General features: G+C 38.9%; 1 protein-coding gene across 1 annotated transcript; it reads right to left on the bottom strand.

Annotated features, from left to right (window-relative positions):
* Nucleotides 1-240: 240 nt before the first annotated feature.
* ZNF475 (zinc finger protein 475) lies at nucleotides 241-11,791 on the bottom strand. The gene is made up of 3 exons (XM_065663835.1): nucleotides 11,318-11,791; nucleotides 3,919-4,099; nucleotides 241-392 (listed from the first exon to the last, which is right to left on the bottom strand). Exons 1-3 carry the CDS (start codon nucleotides 11,789-11,791, stop codon nucleotides 241-243), a joined length of 807 nt encoding a protein of 268 aa, XP_065519907.1.
* Between the last annotated feature and the right edge of the window lie 4,923 nt (nucleotides 11,792-16,714).

The following is a 16,714-nucleotide window of genomic DNA, read 5'->3' on the forward strand; positions in this document are numbered from 1 at the left end:
AAAAAATCACCATATTTGATCATACGCTACACAGTAGCAACTGCTGATTTTACTCTGGAGGCTTTTGGAAGTTGTGATCTGATAACACACTATAGTTTGGATGCCCACAGCTCTCCAGCTTGATTTTATTTCTCTCATGTTTTGGCTGAAACGTATGAGTGCATGTGTGTGTGTATTCATGCACACTCACACACACGTGTGAGTATGCATACATATGTATGCATGTGTGTTACATCCAACTCATGTTGCAGGTTTTGGTTTACAGGACTTCTGGTGGATGATCAGTCTGTCTGGAAGAAAAGTACGCCCACAAATATCACATGGAACGAGCTGGTTCTGGGCGCTGATCCAGGCAGCCTCATTTAAAGAATTGAGATCGTAGAAACCTTTGGCTGGAAAATTAAAAAAAGAAAGTATCAGCTTTCATTCTGGAGACCCACATTCAACTCTTTATGGAAAATATTTTCAGGAAATACCTGTTGACTGAGCCTTTCAGTTTAACCAAACCATATTGCTTTTGCAAATGAAAAAGAAAGAAATGAAGCTTTAAAAAAAAAAAAAAAAAAAATTCTGCTTTTTGTCCCGAGGGTTGAATTAAATTAACTTCAAACTGAATCATCTTCTGTTGTATGAGAGTACAGAGAAAACATAGATCATGCTATGTGTTATGATATGCATTCTCAGCTAATTATTAACATCTTTGCGTACACACTATTATCAGCAAATTTCACTTTTTGGCTTTACTTCAAGTGCTGTTTAATGAGCATGTGTTATAGCAATGGTCAGGAGCATATCGTACTTGAGAATATGCTCTTTGTACTGCTCTGGACAAGGGGCCGAATTTTCTTCCTGTTAAAGTCTATGCAAGCTTTGTCAGTAAGTGGGGTTAAGCTTAGGTAAGCCTAAAACCTTTACAGACAATACCTACAGTTCTTGTAAGCCATAGCTTCCAGTGAGGTCATTGCAGTAGTCCATCTATTGTCATCTAAACACTAACCCAGTCTTACCCTCAGTTATTTTCCACGGTGGGAAGAGTGACTGCTCGGAAAGCTCAGGAGTATTCTTCCAACATTCACTTACATCAGATGTATTTTCAATATTTTATTGGAGTATTAAAAAAAATCTTGTTTACTTTCATCTTGAAATGGACTTTCACACAGTGTTGTTTCAAACCGATTTCCAAAAAGGCCAGGTAGGTTGCTCAATACCTGGATTTAAATCTTAAGAGTATTCGTTTGAAGTACATGCAGAACAAAATCTACATGGCTCAATTTGAAGATGTATTTGTTTTGCCCTTCTCAAAAAGTATGACAATAGAGAAAAGGAACAAAAAAATTGGTTTTGTCTTTGTAATGCTAGCAGCAGACAATTTTTAAAAGAAAAGGATTTGTGCATTTAAAAATATTCCATGGTTTCTGTCATTGGCACATGATAGACCTCTTCATTAAAGGCCCATACAGTTTTAATATGATTCATATCCATTGGTTCACATAACCACAATAAGCCTTAGATCTCTTAATATGCCTGTTCCTAATGTTCTTTTTGTTAGAAGAGCAACCAAATAGTGTTTCTTTTCTTGGCTGAGACAAATATCCCCTTTGCTTGCAGGAAATGAATGTGTATTTTCTGTACTTTGGAAAGTTTATGGAATATAAAAAAAAAAAAAAGGGAAAAAGAGATGACTTTCTCCTTGCAGGCATGTGTTAGGCATTCCACAAACAAAACACTGTAATCAGGGCAGTGGTTGTCTTCCCGTGACACTTGAGTTTTCAGAAAAAGGTTTATGAAAGTTATAAAAAGTTTTATGTAAGCAGCTAATATTTCTAAGCTTTTTTTGAACATTGCCTGTTCCATTCAACAACAGGGGTAATCCCTCCTCCCTAAGTTGAGAGACTGTGAGACATGCAGTACGTGTATGTGGTCTCAAGGTCAGTTATAGCATTTACCAGATGATCGCGAGTAAGTCTTATGGAAAAAGAACAACACTGAGATTATTTTCTTGAGGCCAGGAGCATGAGGCAACTGCAGGGGGAACAGAAATTTTAGCTCAAGCTACAGAACTGCTCAGACTTGCATCAGCAGGCATTTAAGAACAGATGCTGGAAGCAGGTCAGTGTCCCCTGGGGAACCACGGGCACACACCACCTCGTAGGAGATGTGCGGCGCCTGATATGACTCATTGCATAAATGAGACAATATTCTGATTCATATCTGGGAGCCTTCTGCTGGATTGTTCTCTCAAAGCGTGGCTGTGTTTCTGCTTCCACTCCTTCAAAATAAAATAGTGTATTTCAAAATAACCTGATTTGTCCTTTTGCATCCTCCTTTTTTCAGATGGAATTCTCATTTTCTCCATCTTTTTTTACCACGCAACATGTAATATTAAGAAGAGCTTAACAACAAAAAGAGCAAATACAATGAAAATGCATTTCAAATCTGTCTTTTACTGCAGATTCAACTCTTCTGCTTGGAATATGTTAACCAAGTCCTGATTTGATATTATTTGAGCTATGATTATTATTATTTTGGACAGCTGACTAGTATTCCCAGTGACCCTGCTCTTTTCTGTGTATGTCTTCTGGGGACATATTTCTTTGTACTGCTGTAAACTGATCTAGTGTATGACTCTTTCACAGTGAGCTGTAGGAGAATTTGCCTACTTTCACAGACATTAGGGGAAGTTGCGGGAAATCATGGGGAATATGAAATAAAATTTAAAAAAAAAGTGGGTGAATTAACTGCCTGTGAGCAAGTGATGCAAATTTGGCCCAAAGTAGCTCAGACCAGCTGACAGGGCCAGGGAAAGCATCAGGCTGACATGATGAAATAACTTTATGTGGGATTTGGGCAGCTGTAGGAGCTATTTCCTTTTGGTCCTATATTGAGTACATACTCCTGAGATACATATGGGAGCCCAGGTCTGTTGGGAGCTAGGGATCATCAGTTTTCATAGATCTGAAGAGGTGGGATCTAGGCAACTTACAAAACAAAACCTACAGCTCAAACACACATAATTGGCAGAAATATAATATTTGGTTTATACTACATATATTTTTCCCCACTGCGTTTGTAATACAAACATCATAATAGTCTCACAAAGAAAGGCTTGTTCTAAGGCTTGTAAATCCTCTGGATATTCATTGTAAAAGATACTGCATTTTCACCCATAAATATATTTTAATAAAAAATTGAAACGACAATATATGTTATGGGAGGATTTTACAGAACCATGGAATGGTTAATGATGGAAAGGACCTTAAGATCACGTAGTTCCAATCCTGTTAAATGATCTTAAGGTCCTAGGTCTAATACATTTTAAAAATACCTTTTTTCTACCAGTCATCATGAATCTAGTATTGTATTTCCTATTTTACCACAGAACTCGAGGCCACTCACTATTTACCACTGTTAAGTGCTAGCGTCAGGCTGTTTTTTCTAACCAATGCTGTAAGTGTAAAATCTGGCTGAATTATCTATCGCTATGTTGAAGGGTATTTCATTTTAATGACTGTATGCATCAAGTTCGTACATTATCCTTGACTGCTTTTCCCCATATTAAAAAGTGCCTGTTTACAGCACTGGAACTAGTCAAAAGGTAATGATGTAGCTGTGAAGTAGTTTGATAATCCTTTTGTGTTTTGATTCAGAACATACTGACACGTAAAGAGGACTGTCCCAGGAGGCATGTTCCACAAGGCAGCAACTGCTCTTATTTCTCATGGATGCAGTACAAAAGGAGAACAAGATAGTCAACAGAAAGCTTAAAACAAGCCTTTATGGCTACGTTCTCTTTGGAGTGAACTGGAGATAGAAGTACTTGTTTAAACTACCGCTTAAGCTACTACTTAAATTTTATTCATTTTGTTTTTATTCCTCCCACTTTATTCCTCCCATTTTCTTATTTGATCTGTAGCTTACCTTGCACAGGTGTGACTTCAGGCTTTTTGGGCTCTGGCCTTCTCAGGTGCTTGGGTAGCAAGTCATTCTCCTGGTGCCATTTTTTCAGGCATTGTGGCTCATGGATACTAATTGATTTTGTTCCATACTCACGGCCACATATGTAACAAATCACTGTTGGTGGCTGTCTTATCACTTTTGCCTGTAAATAATAATTGTTAGAATAAAAATACTGTTTTCAACATCAATTTTGAGTGAGAACAACTTTGAATTGAAACAATCATATAGATTGAGGAAACTATTTATACCTGTGAAATCAGTGTAACTGTATGAGTTTATCAGTTTTGTTTTGTCTAGATACAGTCTTGAAGCTTGTAAGAGATACTCTCCTTAACTGGCCACCTGGGACAGGTAGGTTCCTGCAGATATTGGGCTGACAATCTGTGTGTGTCGCCTAATTAATACTTAGCTATGTAAGTTTTAGATCTTTTATTTTCACACCATCGAGTTGATGAAGTGCTGAGCCTTCACATGCAGGAACAACTCCTCTGCATGATGAAGTTGCTGCAGCACAGTGTCCACTTTGAATGTTGAAGCCCTTTTTTTACCTACCGAAGACAAGGATCACGGAAGTCAGCAACAAAAGCTTCCTCAGCTGAACTGCTGATGTCTAGCATAGTAGCAGAAAGACCCCACCTCCAGGCAAAACGTAGTTAAAGCACTGTGTCTAGCCTTAGGATCTCTCTTCAGCCAAACAGTGAAGGTAGCTGTCTCAAGCTTGTGATTATGGTCCCTAACCATGTGTTATTTCTGCCACAGATCAGCAAGATGGTGGAAATCTTGGTCTGGAAGGATTAAAACCAATCCAGGATTGTTGAGGACTGGGGGGACAAAATAGGAACTGTTTGTTTACCTTGAAGGCCTCAGTGTGAACTTTGCCAGTGACTGCAGCGAGGGCAGAACTGGATGCTAAGCAAGTCATTATTTCTGCACTGCAGATCTGCCTTTGTTTGAAGAGAAAAACATCTCAATGGAAGAAAAAATCCCTCAACCAGAAACCCCACACATGCATATTCTAAGCTTGAAAAATATATAATTACTGTGGCATTGCTGATAATGGGCTTGACTGTGTTGTTAGGTGTGTCCTGGGCTAGGCATGTTGTTAGGCGTGTCCTGGGCTAGGCATGCTGTCAGTATGAGCCCTGCTCCAGAATAGTGTAAAAATGTACTGCAGGGACAGCACTTTGAGGCATGCTGATGGGTCTCACAACTGCTAACACTGCCTGCACTACTGACTGCAGAATACCTGTAAGAGTTGTGCTATAGGCTGCCCTCCTAAAGGCAGAGGGAGAGCCATTCCAGACCAAACACAGGAAGCCTTTCTCACTTAAACAAGGGAGGTGGGGATTTAATTTTCTCATCTGCTCCTGTGTGAGACAAAGCATAACCTGTTTCTAGTATTTATGATTCTTTCTGTGTATTCATCAGTGTATTCAAGAAATTGTGGGCAGCTTTTCTCGCATTTATGCTAGAGTCTGAAAATGTCATTAGTGAATGATCTGCATAAGCTTTCTTTCCTGTATCACACATGTAAACTCAATTACATGAAGAAATACTACTCTACAAAATGTGCTTTTGCTGGGAAAAGTTGGACTTCATCTGGAAAGTTCTCACAGTGACTTGAAATATAACTTATCCAAAGATGTTTTTTCCAAAGACATTTTCATCTGCTTAACTTTTTCCTTAGCTATCTTTGATAACAAAGTTTTTTATAATCATACATAACCTTCTCTTCTTGTCCATAGCTGAATATAGCAACAGCTGTTTTAAGAATGTCCTCTAATTTTTCATTATCAATTTTCACCTGCTTCCTTACTTCAGCTCTTGAGCTAGATCTTGTCTGATATGGAGATAAGACTCTTGGTCCAGATACAGAGTCTTTTGAACATAGTGAATATTTTTTTCTAGGCTCCAGAGAGCTTTAGATAAGGATACTACAGTCTAAACTCTTGAGGTCAGGAGGCTCATTTCAGTATGCGTGATTATTATGGGTATGTTTATAGCATTTTGAAAATGGTTTTCTAAAAAAAATGCTAGGTGTAAAAACACTGGAAACACATTTTCCTCACTAGTTTTCATTAGCTAGGTTCCTGACATTTGGCGAAATAGATCATTTATTGGTTGAAAATGAGGAAAGAGCAACTTGATTTACATTCACTTTGAAGAGACTCTTTACATACTACCAAAACAGGGAAACGGGATCCTACTACAAATGAAAATCATGCTTATTTAGCCTGCAGTACACTTGCCAACATATGGGGCAGCATAATTAAAACAAATGTACAGTTTCAAGAGGACTTAAGTCCTAATATTAGACAGGTGAGAAATCACTTAGAAAATTAAATACTCTCAATAAATTTAACAGACAAACAGAAATCTTTGTAAAAATCAAGTAGTTCTTCATCTTAGCTATATTTCCCTAGTGAACAGAGATAGCCTTTTGTCTCTGACTGCCTCATTCAAATCCATTACACTTGTTCTAAAGTTACTGTAATGTTTTACTATTGAACAACTGCCACAGATCAAGACAAGAGTTAGTGATCTCTATCCAGCGAAATCTGGATGCATCTCCACAGTTTTGAGATGGTTGTTCTGGCAGTCTCTCCTGAAAACCCAAAGATTGAATGAGCAGTACTGTGAACCCTCTACGTTGTGACAGAGTGTTTATAGGTGGCTCTGCTGTTGCAAATGAGTAAAACCAGGCCTGCAGTTAAATAGAGGATTCTGGTTCCAAAGTTATCTATTGGGATTGATTCATAACTAAATCCTGTTTGTGCAAACTAATGTTTAAGAAATCTTTTCAAGTAGAAATGTCTATTTTGTAACTTCTACAATTAAAAGCTGTACAGAAACAATAGCAGAGACCAGAATTAATTAAAACCAATCAGATCACTTTAAGGATGGATTCCGCCCCCCCGCCCCGCCCCCCCGTCCCCCCCTCAGAAATGCAGTGAGTTTGAACCATTACTACAAGTCCAATTACGTACAGAAATCCTTCTCTGCAAATACACATATGTTAAAAAGCTGAAAAATAAAACTTGAAGGAGAATATCCTTACAGCTGGTAGTAACAGCTCTGTTGTTGCTTCACTGTGGAATCTAAGGTATGATAAGCTTTATTTTTGGTATTTCTACAGCTGATAATATTTATCCTTCATTTCTTTTTCTCTTCAGAGTGTGCCTGTCCCAAATGTCACATCTGGAGGCCTGCAGTTTGAAACTAAACTATTTTTGGAATCACCACAATTTTCCAACCCAAACTACTTGCAGGCCAGTGGCTAGGCTGTCTGCTCACTGCTTTGTTTTTCACTTTTAAAAAGGGTTGTAGGGAAGGTCTGTTCCTCAGGATATGTGTTATTATAAAAATACCTACAAATACCTGACTGTGCAGTTAGACTTTCCTCTGATGTCTCAGTATTTTCTTTTTTCTCCAAGACTGCTAAGTATGTCTGTGTGACCATGAATGAAGTTATTTAGCTCAGAGGGCTACGCCACTATGTATTTTCAATAGACCCAGAATTACTTGAGGTTAGCCCCAGGCTGCTGTTATGGTGTTATGTGAGGTCAAATCCTCCCATACTGCACAAAGCTTTTAATTTCTTCTTAAGTACACCCAATAAAACTGACTCCCCAAACCCCCTCATAAATACTTAGCATCCAGGACTGTGCACCCTCCACACCTTCCTTATTTGGTTAATGATGCATGTATTTGAATGGGAGGAGGGGAGGCTTCCTGCTGTAGGCCAGAGCTCTCACTGTAGGCTTGAACTGCCCAGGGAACAGAGGCTCGGGAAAAGATTGGTGCACACACTTCGCAACAGCATTGTATTGTACGAAAGCAGCCTTTTCCACACAATTCTCTCTGGAAAGCAAGAGGTATTTTACATAAGGGACAGGGACAAGCTGTATCAGGGCTCTTACAACCATTCGAAGGTGCATTTCACAGCCCTCTGAAGTGCTGTTAGCCACTGCCCTGACACAACAGCAGATTAACATTAGCACAGGACATACGCCTACGTATGAAGAAATTTCCGTGAACAACAAAGTAATTCTGCCAGATGATGAAACAATTAATGATGTTACTCCACTGGAAGCAGTAGAATATCGCATTTTACCCCTGATCTGCTGTCTTTTCAGAGAAATACAGTAGTATAATGAACATGGCATTTTGTGTAAAGGCAGAAAAGCAGGAAGCTCAATCGTTCCCAGTGGCAATACTCAGTAAGTTTCACTCAAACCATCCATTCGCTGTCCATTCTCATCCAACTTTCTACATTTGCATATATGTTTGTATTCTTCTAAGATGTTCAAAATTTAGAAACACTTTGCAACAGAGGCAGTTTATCACTGATTTCCCAGCTTCATTACAATTGCACAGCCTCTGAAGAAGTTTTCATTTTACCAAGTAAGTAGATGACTTTATGCTAGAGCAAGGTGAAACATCAATATTCTTCTGCTATACAAGTTTTCAGAACTTACGTTGTGTTAAAAAGCATTATAATACAGTAAAGGGTATATGTCCCTGAAATATCAGATAGTTAACTTGATAAGAAGAAAACAGCAGGTGGCAGCATCAGATGCTAGTGACACATCTGATAGGCTTTTAGGAGCAGCATTATCTGCTGTCAAAAAACCTGTACTGTATATACCCACAGCAAGTTATTAATACTCACTTACATGTAGCAGACATTTGGTCTGTGAAAGAATAAAAAACACACTCTGCTCTAGCGCACTTCTGAGTTTCTGTATTTCCAGACATCACTTGTCCATTGTCTGAGATATCACAGCACAGACCAAACAGAATTTCTGAACTGAGGTGACCCCTGTCTCTTAAACATAGACTGTTTTACACAGAGAGACATGATTAATCCAGATGTGTTCATGGATTCTGAAGGGAAGGACAGTTAGTGGAAGAGATGGCTTATGTGGGCTGTTGAGTCTCCAGGTGTAAAGGCATTTTTTGGCGAACTGTTTGTCGCTGGTCTAGCTGATCCTGCACTGGCTAAGGGAGAGAGAGCTCCAGGACAGATGCATGCAGATAAAAGGGTTTGCAGTTGTAAAGTTAAAATGCCCTTCACATGATATAGCACCAAATCAGTCAGATCTTTATTTTTCAAATTAGGAAACCCCAGCTTTTTAATTTAGGACATCTTTCATCACATGAGGTAATTTGACTTATATAATGGTTGGGGTTTGGGGTTTTTTGTTTTTTTTTTTTTTTGTTTGTTTTTTTACAGTTATTCCTTCCCTCTGGCATTTTGCTGAATCAAGACTTTCAAACTTTTAAAGCTCCGAATGCTTTCCTGCTAGGACCAAAGCAAGCTGCCATTTCACTCCAGTACTGGTATTCTTTAACCGACTTAAGCTGGTAAGGTGAACAAAATTAAAACCATATGCTGGAAAATGATGAAGAAGACTGTAGAGAAGACCCAGACTTTGTCCCAGTTCATAGCGAACTTGCAGGCCCCCTGTTAGCTTACTGCTTTTCAACATAATTCAGTGTGGACCTTTCAAAGCTTTTAACTGGAGCTAGTGACCCTAACACACATCTATGGAAAAGAGGGTTCTTTTGACTACTTCTTAGAAGCAGGTTGCCAGAACCGAGCAGCCGCTGGGTTCACAGGATATTTCTTTCACTCTCTCCATTCCTATTTCTGCCTTTTGTACCTCTGTTCAAAAGGACAGCTATAAAACTAATAAAAATGAAGGACTTCAGACAGGCAAAATCATCCCTTCCCAAAAGTTATTGTTAATAATAAAGTCCTTCAGAGTCAATTACAAATTGCAAGCTGTACAGCCTTATTGCTTCTGCGGCAACTGATGAACTGTGACTGCTTGCAAGTAAATGAGGAAACATGTTGTTCACACAGACGGAGGAACAGATTTGAATACATTCCTGCAGAGCTCATGGAAGTAAAAAGTGGTAATAATAATGTTTTTCAACAAGTCAACAGATGTGACTGAATCCACACAGGAAGAAGATACTGTGCAAGAGGGCAACATTTTTGCAGGGTCACTCTTAAAGCCAAACCACACTCTAAACTTGGTTGTTTTGTGTTGGTTTTTTTCTCGTTATGGTCGGGGTTTTTTTTGATAACTATAGACACTTCCTCTCTCCCTCATACACTTTTTTTATTTTTTATTTAAACATACAGAATTATGTATGATGCATAAAACTCTCTGTTTCACACCTATGCCTTTCATTGAACAGTCACCTTTTACAGGAATGCCAGTTCTTTGGTAAATGGTACAATATAGCGAATCACATCTTCCCTAAAGCTATAGATACACCTGTGCAGCAGTTTGAACTGTTAGTGGGTGATTTGAAGTCTGCTGATGAAAGATCTGAGGAGTGGAGCTAACCTGCCAATAACTATGAGTTAGTGGCCTCAAACAGCAAAATATAAAAATGACACATGTTGTCTCCATTCTCGTGTTTGTTAGGGTAATGCTATTATTTCCATTTCATTTAACAGATGGAAAATATAGCATGCTTTGACTTTTAAAACATTTTCATAAATGCTCTGCATAGCACTGCTCTCCTTTGGTGACTGAGAAAGCTAAATCCCATTTTCAAAAGTAGTGTAGGCAATCAGGAGTCCAATCTCCACTGAAAACAAACAAAAAAAAAAGGGCCTTTCGTTTTAGACACTGGGACTAAATTTAAACATCTACCTTACAAAACCCCTGGCCAAAAGACAGCCTGTGTAGAAACAAGTGCAGGAAAAAAAATATGCCATTTTCCAAAACTTTGTGTAGCTTTTGGATAATGTGAATCAGCTTCTTTATTCTTGGATCTTGAATCAAATTCAGTGGAAAGAAATGTGCAGTCTTATTTATTTTGTTGTTATACCCTGAGCTGTTGCTTTTGAACATGCAGTACTCAGTAAACTCATGTTCCATGCCAAGGCTAAGAATAATGGTAAAAAATGAAAATCACTGGAGAGCTTGCAGGATAATGAAACATTGTATTTCATGTTAGCTAAATAAAAATACTTAATACTTGCTAAAACATAAAATTTCAAAGCTTGCCTGACCTGCCCAACAGAATCTACTAGGGAACCATAGCACATAATGGTCCCTTTTGGGGACATAATTCTTACAGGACCACAGAGTATGAGAACCCAACTTCTCCCTTTCAGTAGGAAAATCGAAAGAAATAGGAACAAGCAGTTTCCCTTGCACACACAGTGTTCCCTTTCCCTCTACATACTGTTCAGCATAGAAACATTTGCCTTGGAGCCAAAAGACCCTTCTGAAGGAAAGTGATTTTAAATTTTATGGGAACCCAGTCTTCCCTTGGATGCCTAGCATCAAAAAGGATCCACACCCTTTCATACAGCACATGCTTAGCAATTTACCTTGTCTGATACAGCTGGTGCAGCCCCACTCTTTCTTTGACGGGTCTTAGATGGATCACTTGCTGAGCCAGACCCAAAGCCTGGGCCTTTACTAGATTTAGTGGGGCTAGTGCTTGATTGCCCCACAGTGCTGCTACCTCCTCTGCAACACTTTTCGTGCACCATGAGGCGGTCAGGTAAGAAGGTACGGCCACAGTTTCTACAGCGCAGGAGCTGGGCTTGAGCACTCTGATAAGCTGCCTCATTTTCAGCTGCAAGTGTATAGGAACCACCAGTAAGGACCTCAGGTTTCTTGGGCTCAGGTCTTCTGAGATGACTTGGTAGCTGATTGTTTTCAGTACGCCACTTCTCTAGGCACTGGGGTTCATGTATAGATATAGACTGTGAGCCGAATTCTCTGCCACAGATATAGCATATCTTGAAGCAAGCTCTTCTTCGTGGGATGATGGGCCGATTCAGTGGCATCTGAGACATGTTTGAAGAATCTGTTTTGATACTTTTGCAGTGCCTGGTCTCCTGTTCTGGGGTCCAGCTTCCGGATGCACTACTTTGGGTAAAATTCTGGGAAGATCTGACACGCTAGGTGGTGAAACCTGCTTTGAAGGCAAGATGCTAGAGACACTAGTACGGGCTTCTCTGGCACTTGGCAAAGCATTGCAGGTTTTCTTCACATTCTAATTCTCGACATTTCTTTCCATGGAGAGTACAACGTTTCAAGAAACTTCTCTCTCTCTGACACAAAAAGGCCTTGCGGAAGGTCTTGTTAGCCAGCATGAAGCTCCATCTTCTTAATTCATTTTCATGGGCCAGACTATTCTAGGGACTTAAAAGCTTGAAAACTGCACCTAATGGCCGTTTCAGTAGGGAAAGTGGGTTTCTCTGTGGTTTTGATCTGCCCTTTGGTTTTACATGATCCTGAAACAAATTAAATCAGGACATACTAATAAACACCATCTCTCTTGTTAAGGATACCAACCAATAGTTTATCACAAGGATGAGTTTACATTTCTATTACTATTATATTTTTAAATAGCAGACAGATAACATCACATACATCCTACCTCTAGTGATCAGCTGAACCATGTAAATTTAAATTCTAGTCTCAGAGAGTGCAAACTTCTAAAGGACATGAAGGAAGATAGTTCTGCACAAACAGAAGCTGCTGAAATACATGTGAGTTTGAGTATAATCAATGAGTATAATCAATATGCTTTATTTTCAGTTATTGACAGAACTGGTATTTTTGACACAGTCTTTAATTTGTAAGCCATTTATGTTGATAGTTAAACATAATTTCACTGCCTCAAGAGAAATTGAAAACAAGTCCCTTAATGGGATATTAATGTCTGATCTCCAAAGGGACAGACAGAGGAATTGTTCCCAGTAGGTTGAAGAAGTTACTAGGCCCCTTTACTCAGCACTTGTGAGGTGGTATATCAAATTCTCTGACCAGTCTTGATTCTCCCATTACAGAAGAGAAATTAATAAAATATAACAAGTTTGCCAAAAGGCTACTGAGATGCTTTGGGGCTGAACAGCATGACATATGAGGACAAGAATAGGGCACTCTGTTGAGTCTCAAGAAGACAGTGCTAAACATTTTTCAGTTTTTCAACTGTATCACTTAAATATTCATTTCTCAGAGAGACAATATTTTGTGCTGGCCCTCCAAGAATCAGAGAATAAAATTCAGACTGTAAGCATGTTACAGTGGAGGCTATTGTTTTATTGCAAGAATACAAAATAACTAGCAGTCTAGCTTTAGTCTTAAGCAAGTAAGAGATTGCACAGATAGGGGACTGCAAAGGACAGCAAGGTCACCTTCGTATACTTTATAATAAAAGAAATATCTGACTTAACAATTATCTTGCCCTTGCAGAATATTTCAAACTTTATCTCAACCTTTCCAAACTTTTAGGGGTTCCTAACTCACAAATTTATCCATCTACTTATCCACTGACTCATCTCAGGTCACTCTCTGCTGCAACCAACCAATCTGGATCTCCTCTGAACTGCTTTTTTTTTTGATATCCCAATGGGAGACTTTGCTCAACAGCCTTTTCACCCTTATCATTCATACCTCTGTACACAGGGGCTGAATTTTCCTACACCCAAGGGCATTTTTTTTCATTGAGACTTTTCTTTTTCACAGTTTTGCTTCAAGATGACAAACTTACTTAAACTTTGTCTGTGCCTCTGAGAAGCACTGATCTGGCTCTAGTTTCTCACAAATATTCCAGGACATGGGCAACAGTGAAAAAAAATTGTCAACAGGTTCACCTTTTGCCAGACACACAAAGATGTTTAGATTGCTACATTCATACTGCTTGCTTAGATATTTACAAAGCTGCATATTCCAGGGACACTTGTGATGCTCTCATTTCACGAAATGTCCTGTGAAACTCAGTTTTGTTTGTATGCAAATTGGAAGATGTGAAGACCAGAGACAATCTGTGGTTTGTACTGGAATAAATGTCTGTGAAACAGTTAGTTGTAGTTAGCTGTAAAAAATCTTGAGAAACATTATACTTAAATTTAATTCCTCCCTAAAACTCTATTAGGTAACTTCAGTCTGTAGAAAAATACGGTAAAGTACAAGTTTGTAGCATCCTCTCATGTCTGAAGTATCAGATAAGCATATAATGTATGTTAAAGGATACACAAAACTATAGCCCTGGAATTTTTGTTTCAGATATCAGAAAGACTTTTATTTGTCTGACTCCTATACAACATATAATTATGACAAACATTGTGGAAAAGCATGCTACAAACTAACACAGAAACAAGGGTTTCAAGCAGTTTGGACAGTAGCCATTAATAATACTTACTTGGGTAGCTAGCTGTTTTCAGACTGGTGCTATCGCATTTTAAAGTTTCTTTTGCCCTTACCAGCAGTGTTCCCTTAATGCAAAAAAACCTTTGCGAACTGTGTAGAAAGTATTTCAACAGATCTCAAAGCCTTTCCCTTGTTTTCCTTTTAGAAGGCCTGAATTTGCTTACCATAATTTACAGAAGGCTAATCACTTTGTACCACAACTTGCCACTGCAGGAGTCTGCCAGTTTTGACAAGGTTGTACATATGATTCAGTTAGGTGAATGTCAATTGTATGTGAAACTTAAATTTGCAAACTAGCATTGAGGCTACTCTACTGCAAAGCCCTTTCAAAGTCTGGGAGAGTTTCCAGGGAGGATGGCCTGTTGGATGAATCCAAGTTGGGAAGTAGCCAAGCTTTTAAGAGGATGAAGAGAATGGAAAGCCAGGGGAACATTAAAGGGTCATGAAGGCAGGGGAGATAAGGGTGATTGGAGGGTCACAGGAAGGGAGCATAAGAAAGTTCAGCTACATTTCCTGGAACTTCTGAACTCTGCAAGGTTGTATTTATATCCTATTTATTGATTTATGTCAGAGTAATATTTTCTGCTACCTGAGAGGATTCTTAAAGAAACAGTGGTCATCGAACTGCCTGCCACATGAAGAATGTTAGGTGACTAAATCTGTTACCATTAAGAATGAATCAGTCAATAAAAGATGCTATAAACAACCTATTAACAATATAACCTATTGTTGGATTTCCAAGCTTTCTATTGTAAATACTTCATAAGAGAATTATGCTTCCTTGTGGGGATTACACTATTTGGTCTACATTTATTCCTGCCAAGTTGACCTCTATTATTTGGAAACTTCCTATAAATTCAGTGTGAACTGAAAAGACATATGAGCAGTTAAATTCTTCTTTTCTCAAGCACAGCGGTAAAGGTGTGGAAGTAAATCAGTATTGGGATTTAACACTTCTTTTCAAAACATAAAAAATTCTTTTTTTTTTTCTTTAAAGATGTGTCAACATGTCATTTAATAAAGTTGAAAGATGCAGTCGATCATTCCATATAGCTGTGGGAAAACATTCCTCTTCTCTGCCATTTCACTGAGTACAATACTTAAAAAACAATTTCAGGAACTGCAGTGACAGGGCACTTGTAACTAATGGATGAGTTTAGTTTAATTAAAAGCAAGGGAAGTACTACGGCTAGTTCAACATCAGGCTGAGAGCTTCACTTTGTCGAAAATAGAACAGAATGACAAGAGTGAAAATAGCTCAGTACATCACTTACAGAATCATAGAATCATAGAACAGTTAGGGTTGGAAAGGACCTCAAGATCATCTAGTTGCAACCCCCCTGCCATGGGCAGGGACACCTCACACTAAACCATATTGCCCAAGGCTTCATCCAACCTGGCCTTAAGCACCGCCAGGGATGGAGCACTCACAACCTCCCTGGGCAATCCTTTCCAGTGCCTCACCACCCTAACAGGAAAGAACTTGCTCCTTATGTCCAATCTAAACTTCCCCTGTTTAAGTTTTAACCCATTACCCCCTGTCCTGTCACTACAGTCCCTAATGAGGAGTCCCTCCCCAGCATCCCTATAGGCCCCCCTTATCTTCTTGTCAGAGGCAACTGGAACCCTTGCAACACTACTCTTCGTCTTAACCTAACCAGAAATTGCAGCAATAGTATTATTATCCATGCCTCAGTAATGCTGCTTTCCCTTAGCTGCCATGTGTGATTCAACCTATACCGGCAAGTGGAAACTTCTTCCCCAAAGTGGCCTTCTTTGTATCTTCTTTCACCTTAGTTCTGGAACTTGGAAGCAAAGTTGACACATACGTTTCCTATTTCCTGTATGCAACCTGTTTCTGAAGAGTGACCCTCTGTTTTTCATCTCTCTTGATTCTCTGATTTAAACAATTCCTCAAAATCCATTGTAAGGTCATTTTATAAGCATGGATTCCTTGACTGAATTGAACAGGACATATTTGCGCTAGCTCGGGATGAAATTGACTGTTTCCAATGTATCCTCAGCATTACTGCTTTTGACTTTGCTAGAATTCCACATGGAGATTTCTTAGCTGAAAAAAAAGTTTACTTTGTAGAAGAGCACATTGCATGAAGCCTCCTGCTGCCCAGACACAGCCATGCTTGTTCAATGGACAAAATAAAGGAACAGTTGTGACAATCTGAGGAATCTGTTTATGTACATTTTATGCATGTGGACTGATATCATGGCCTCTCCATCTGCAGCGGTATCAGACTGTAAACTCTGTTTAAACTATGTGGCTGGCTTACTGTCACTTTCCCCATCTGCAAGCTCAGAAAGAGACAAGAGAAATCCTTGTATTAGATAAAAACAGAGCTAGAACAAAGGTCACAGAACTTTCAAGCTTATATATCTCAGGGAAATACCCCTTTGACATGTTTGACTCCCTCTAAAAGCAGAGACAATTTTAAAGTCTGGATTTAGGACGGGGAACCATAAACAAGCAAAATAAATAGTGGGAAAAGGTGATTCCTTTATTATTTTTAAAACAGTGCTTGATAAAGATATGGAAAGGATTTACA

Source organism: Lathamus discolor, chromosome Z (genome assembly GCF_037157495.1).
Source record: "Lathamus discolor isolate bLatDis1 chromosome Z, bLatDis1.hap1, whole genome shotgun sequence".
Lineage (NCBI taxonomy): Eukaryota > Metazoa > Chordata > Aves > Psittaciformes > Psittacidae > Lathamus > Lathamus discolor.

Coding starts and splice junctions, on each gene's coding strand:
- ZNF475 (XM_065663835.1), bottom strand. CDS start 11,791: ATGTCTCAGATGCCACTGAATCGGCCCATCATCCCACGAAGAAGAGCT. Junction 4,100..11,317: donor CACCAGCTGTATCAGACAAG/GTAAATTGCTAA, acceptor TATTATTTACAG/GCAAAAGTGATAAGACAGCC. Junction 393..3,918: donor TGAAGTCACACCTGTGCAAG/GTAAGCTACAGA, acceptor TTAATTTTCCAG/CCAAAGGTTTCTACGATCTC.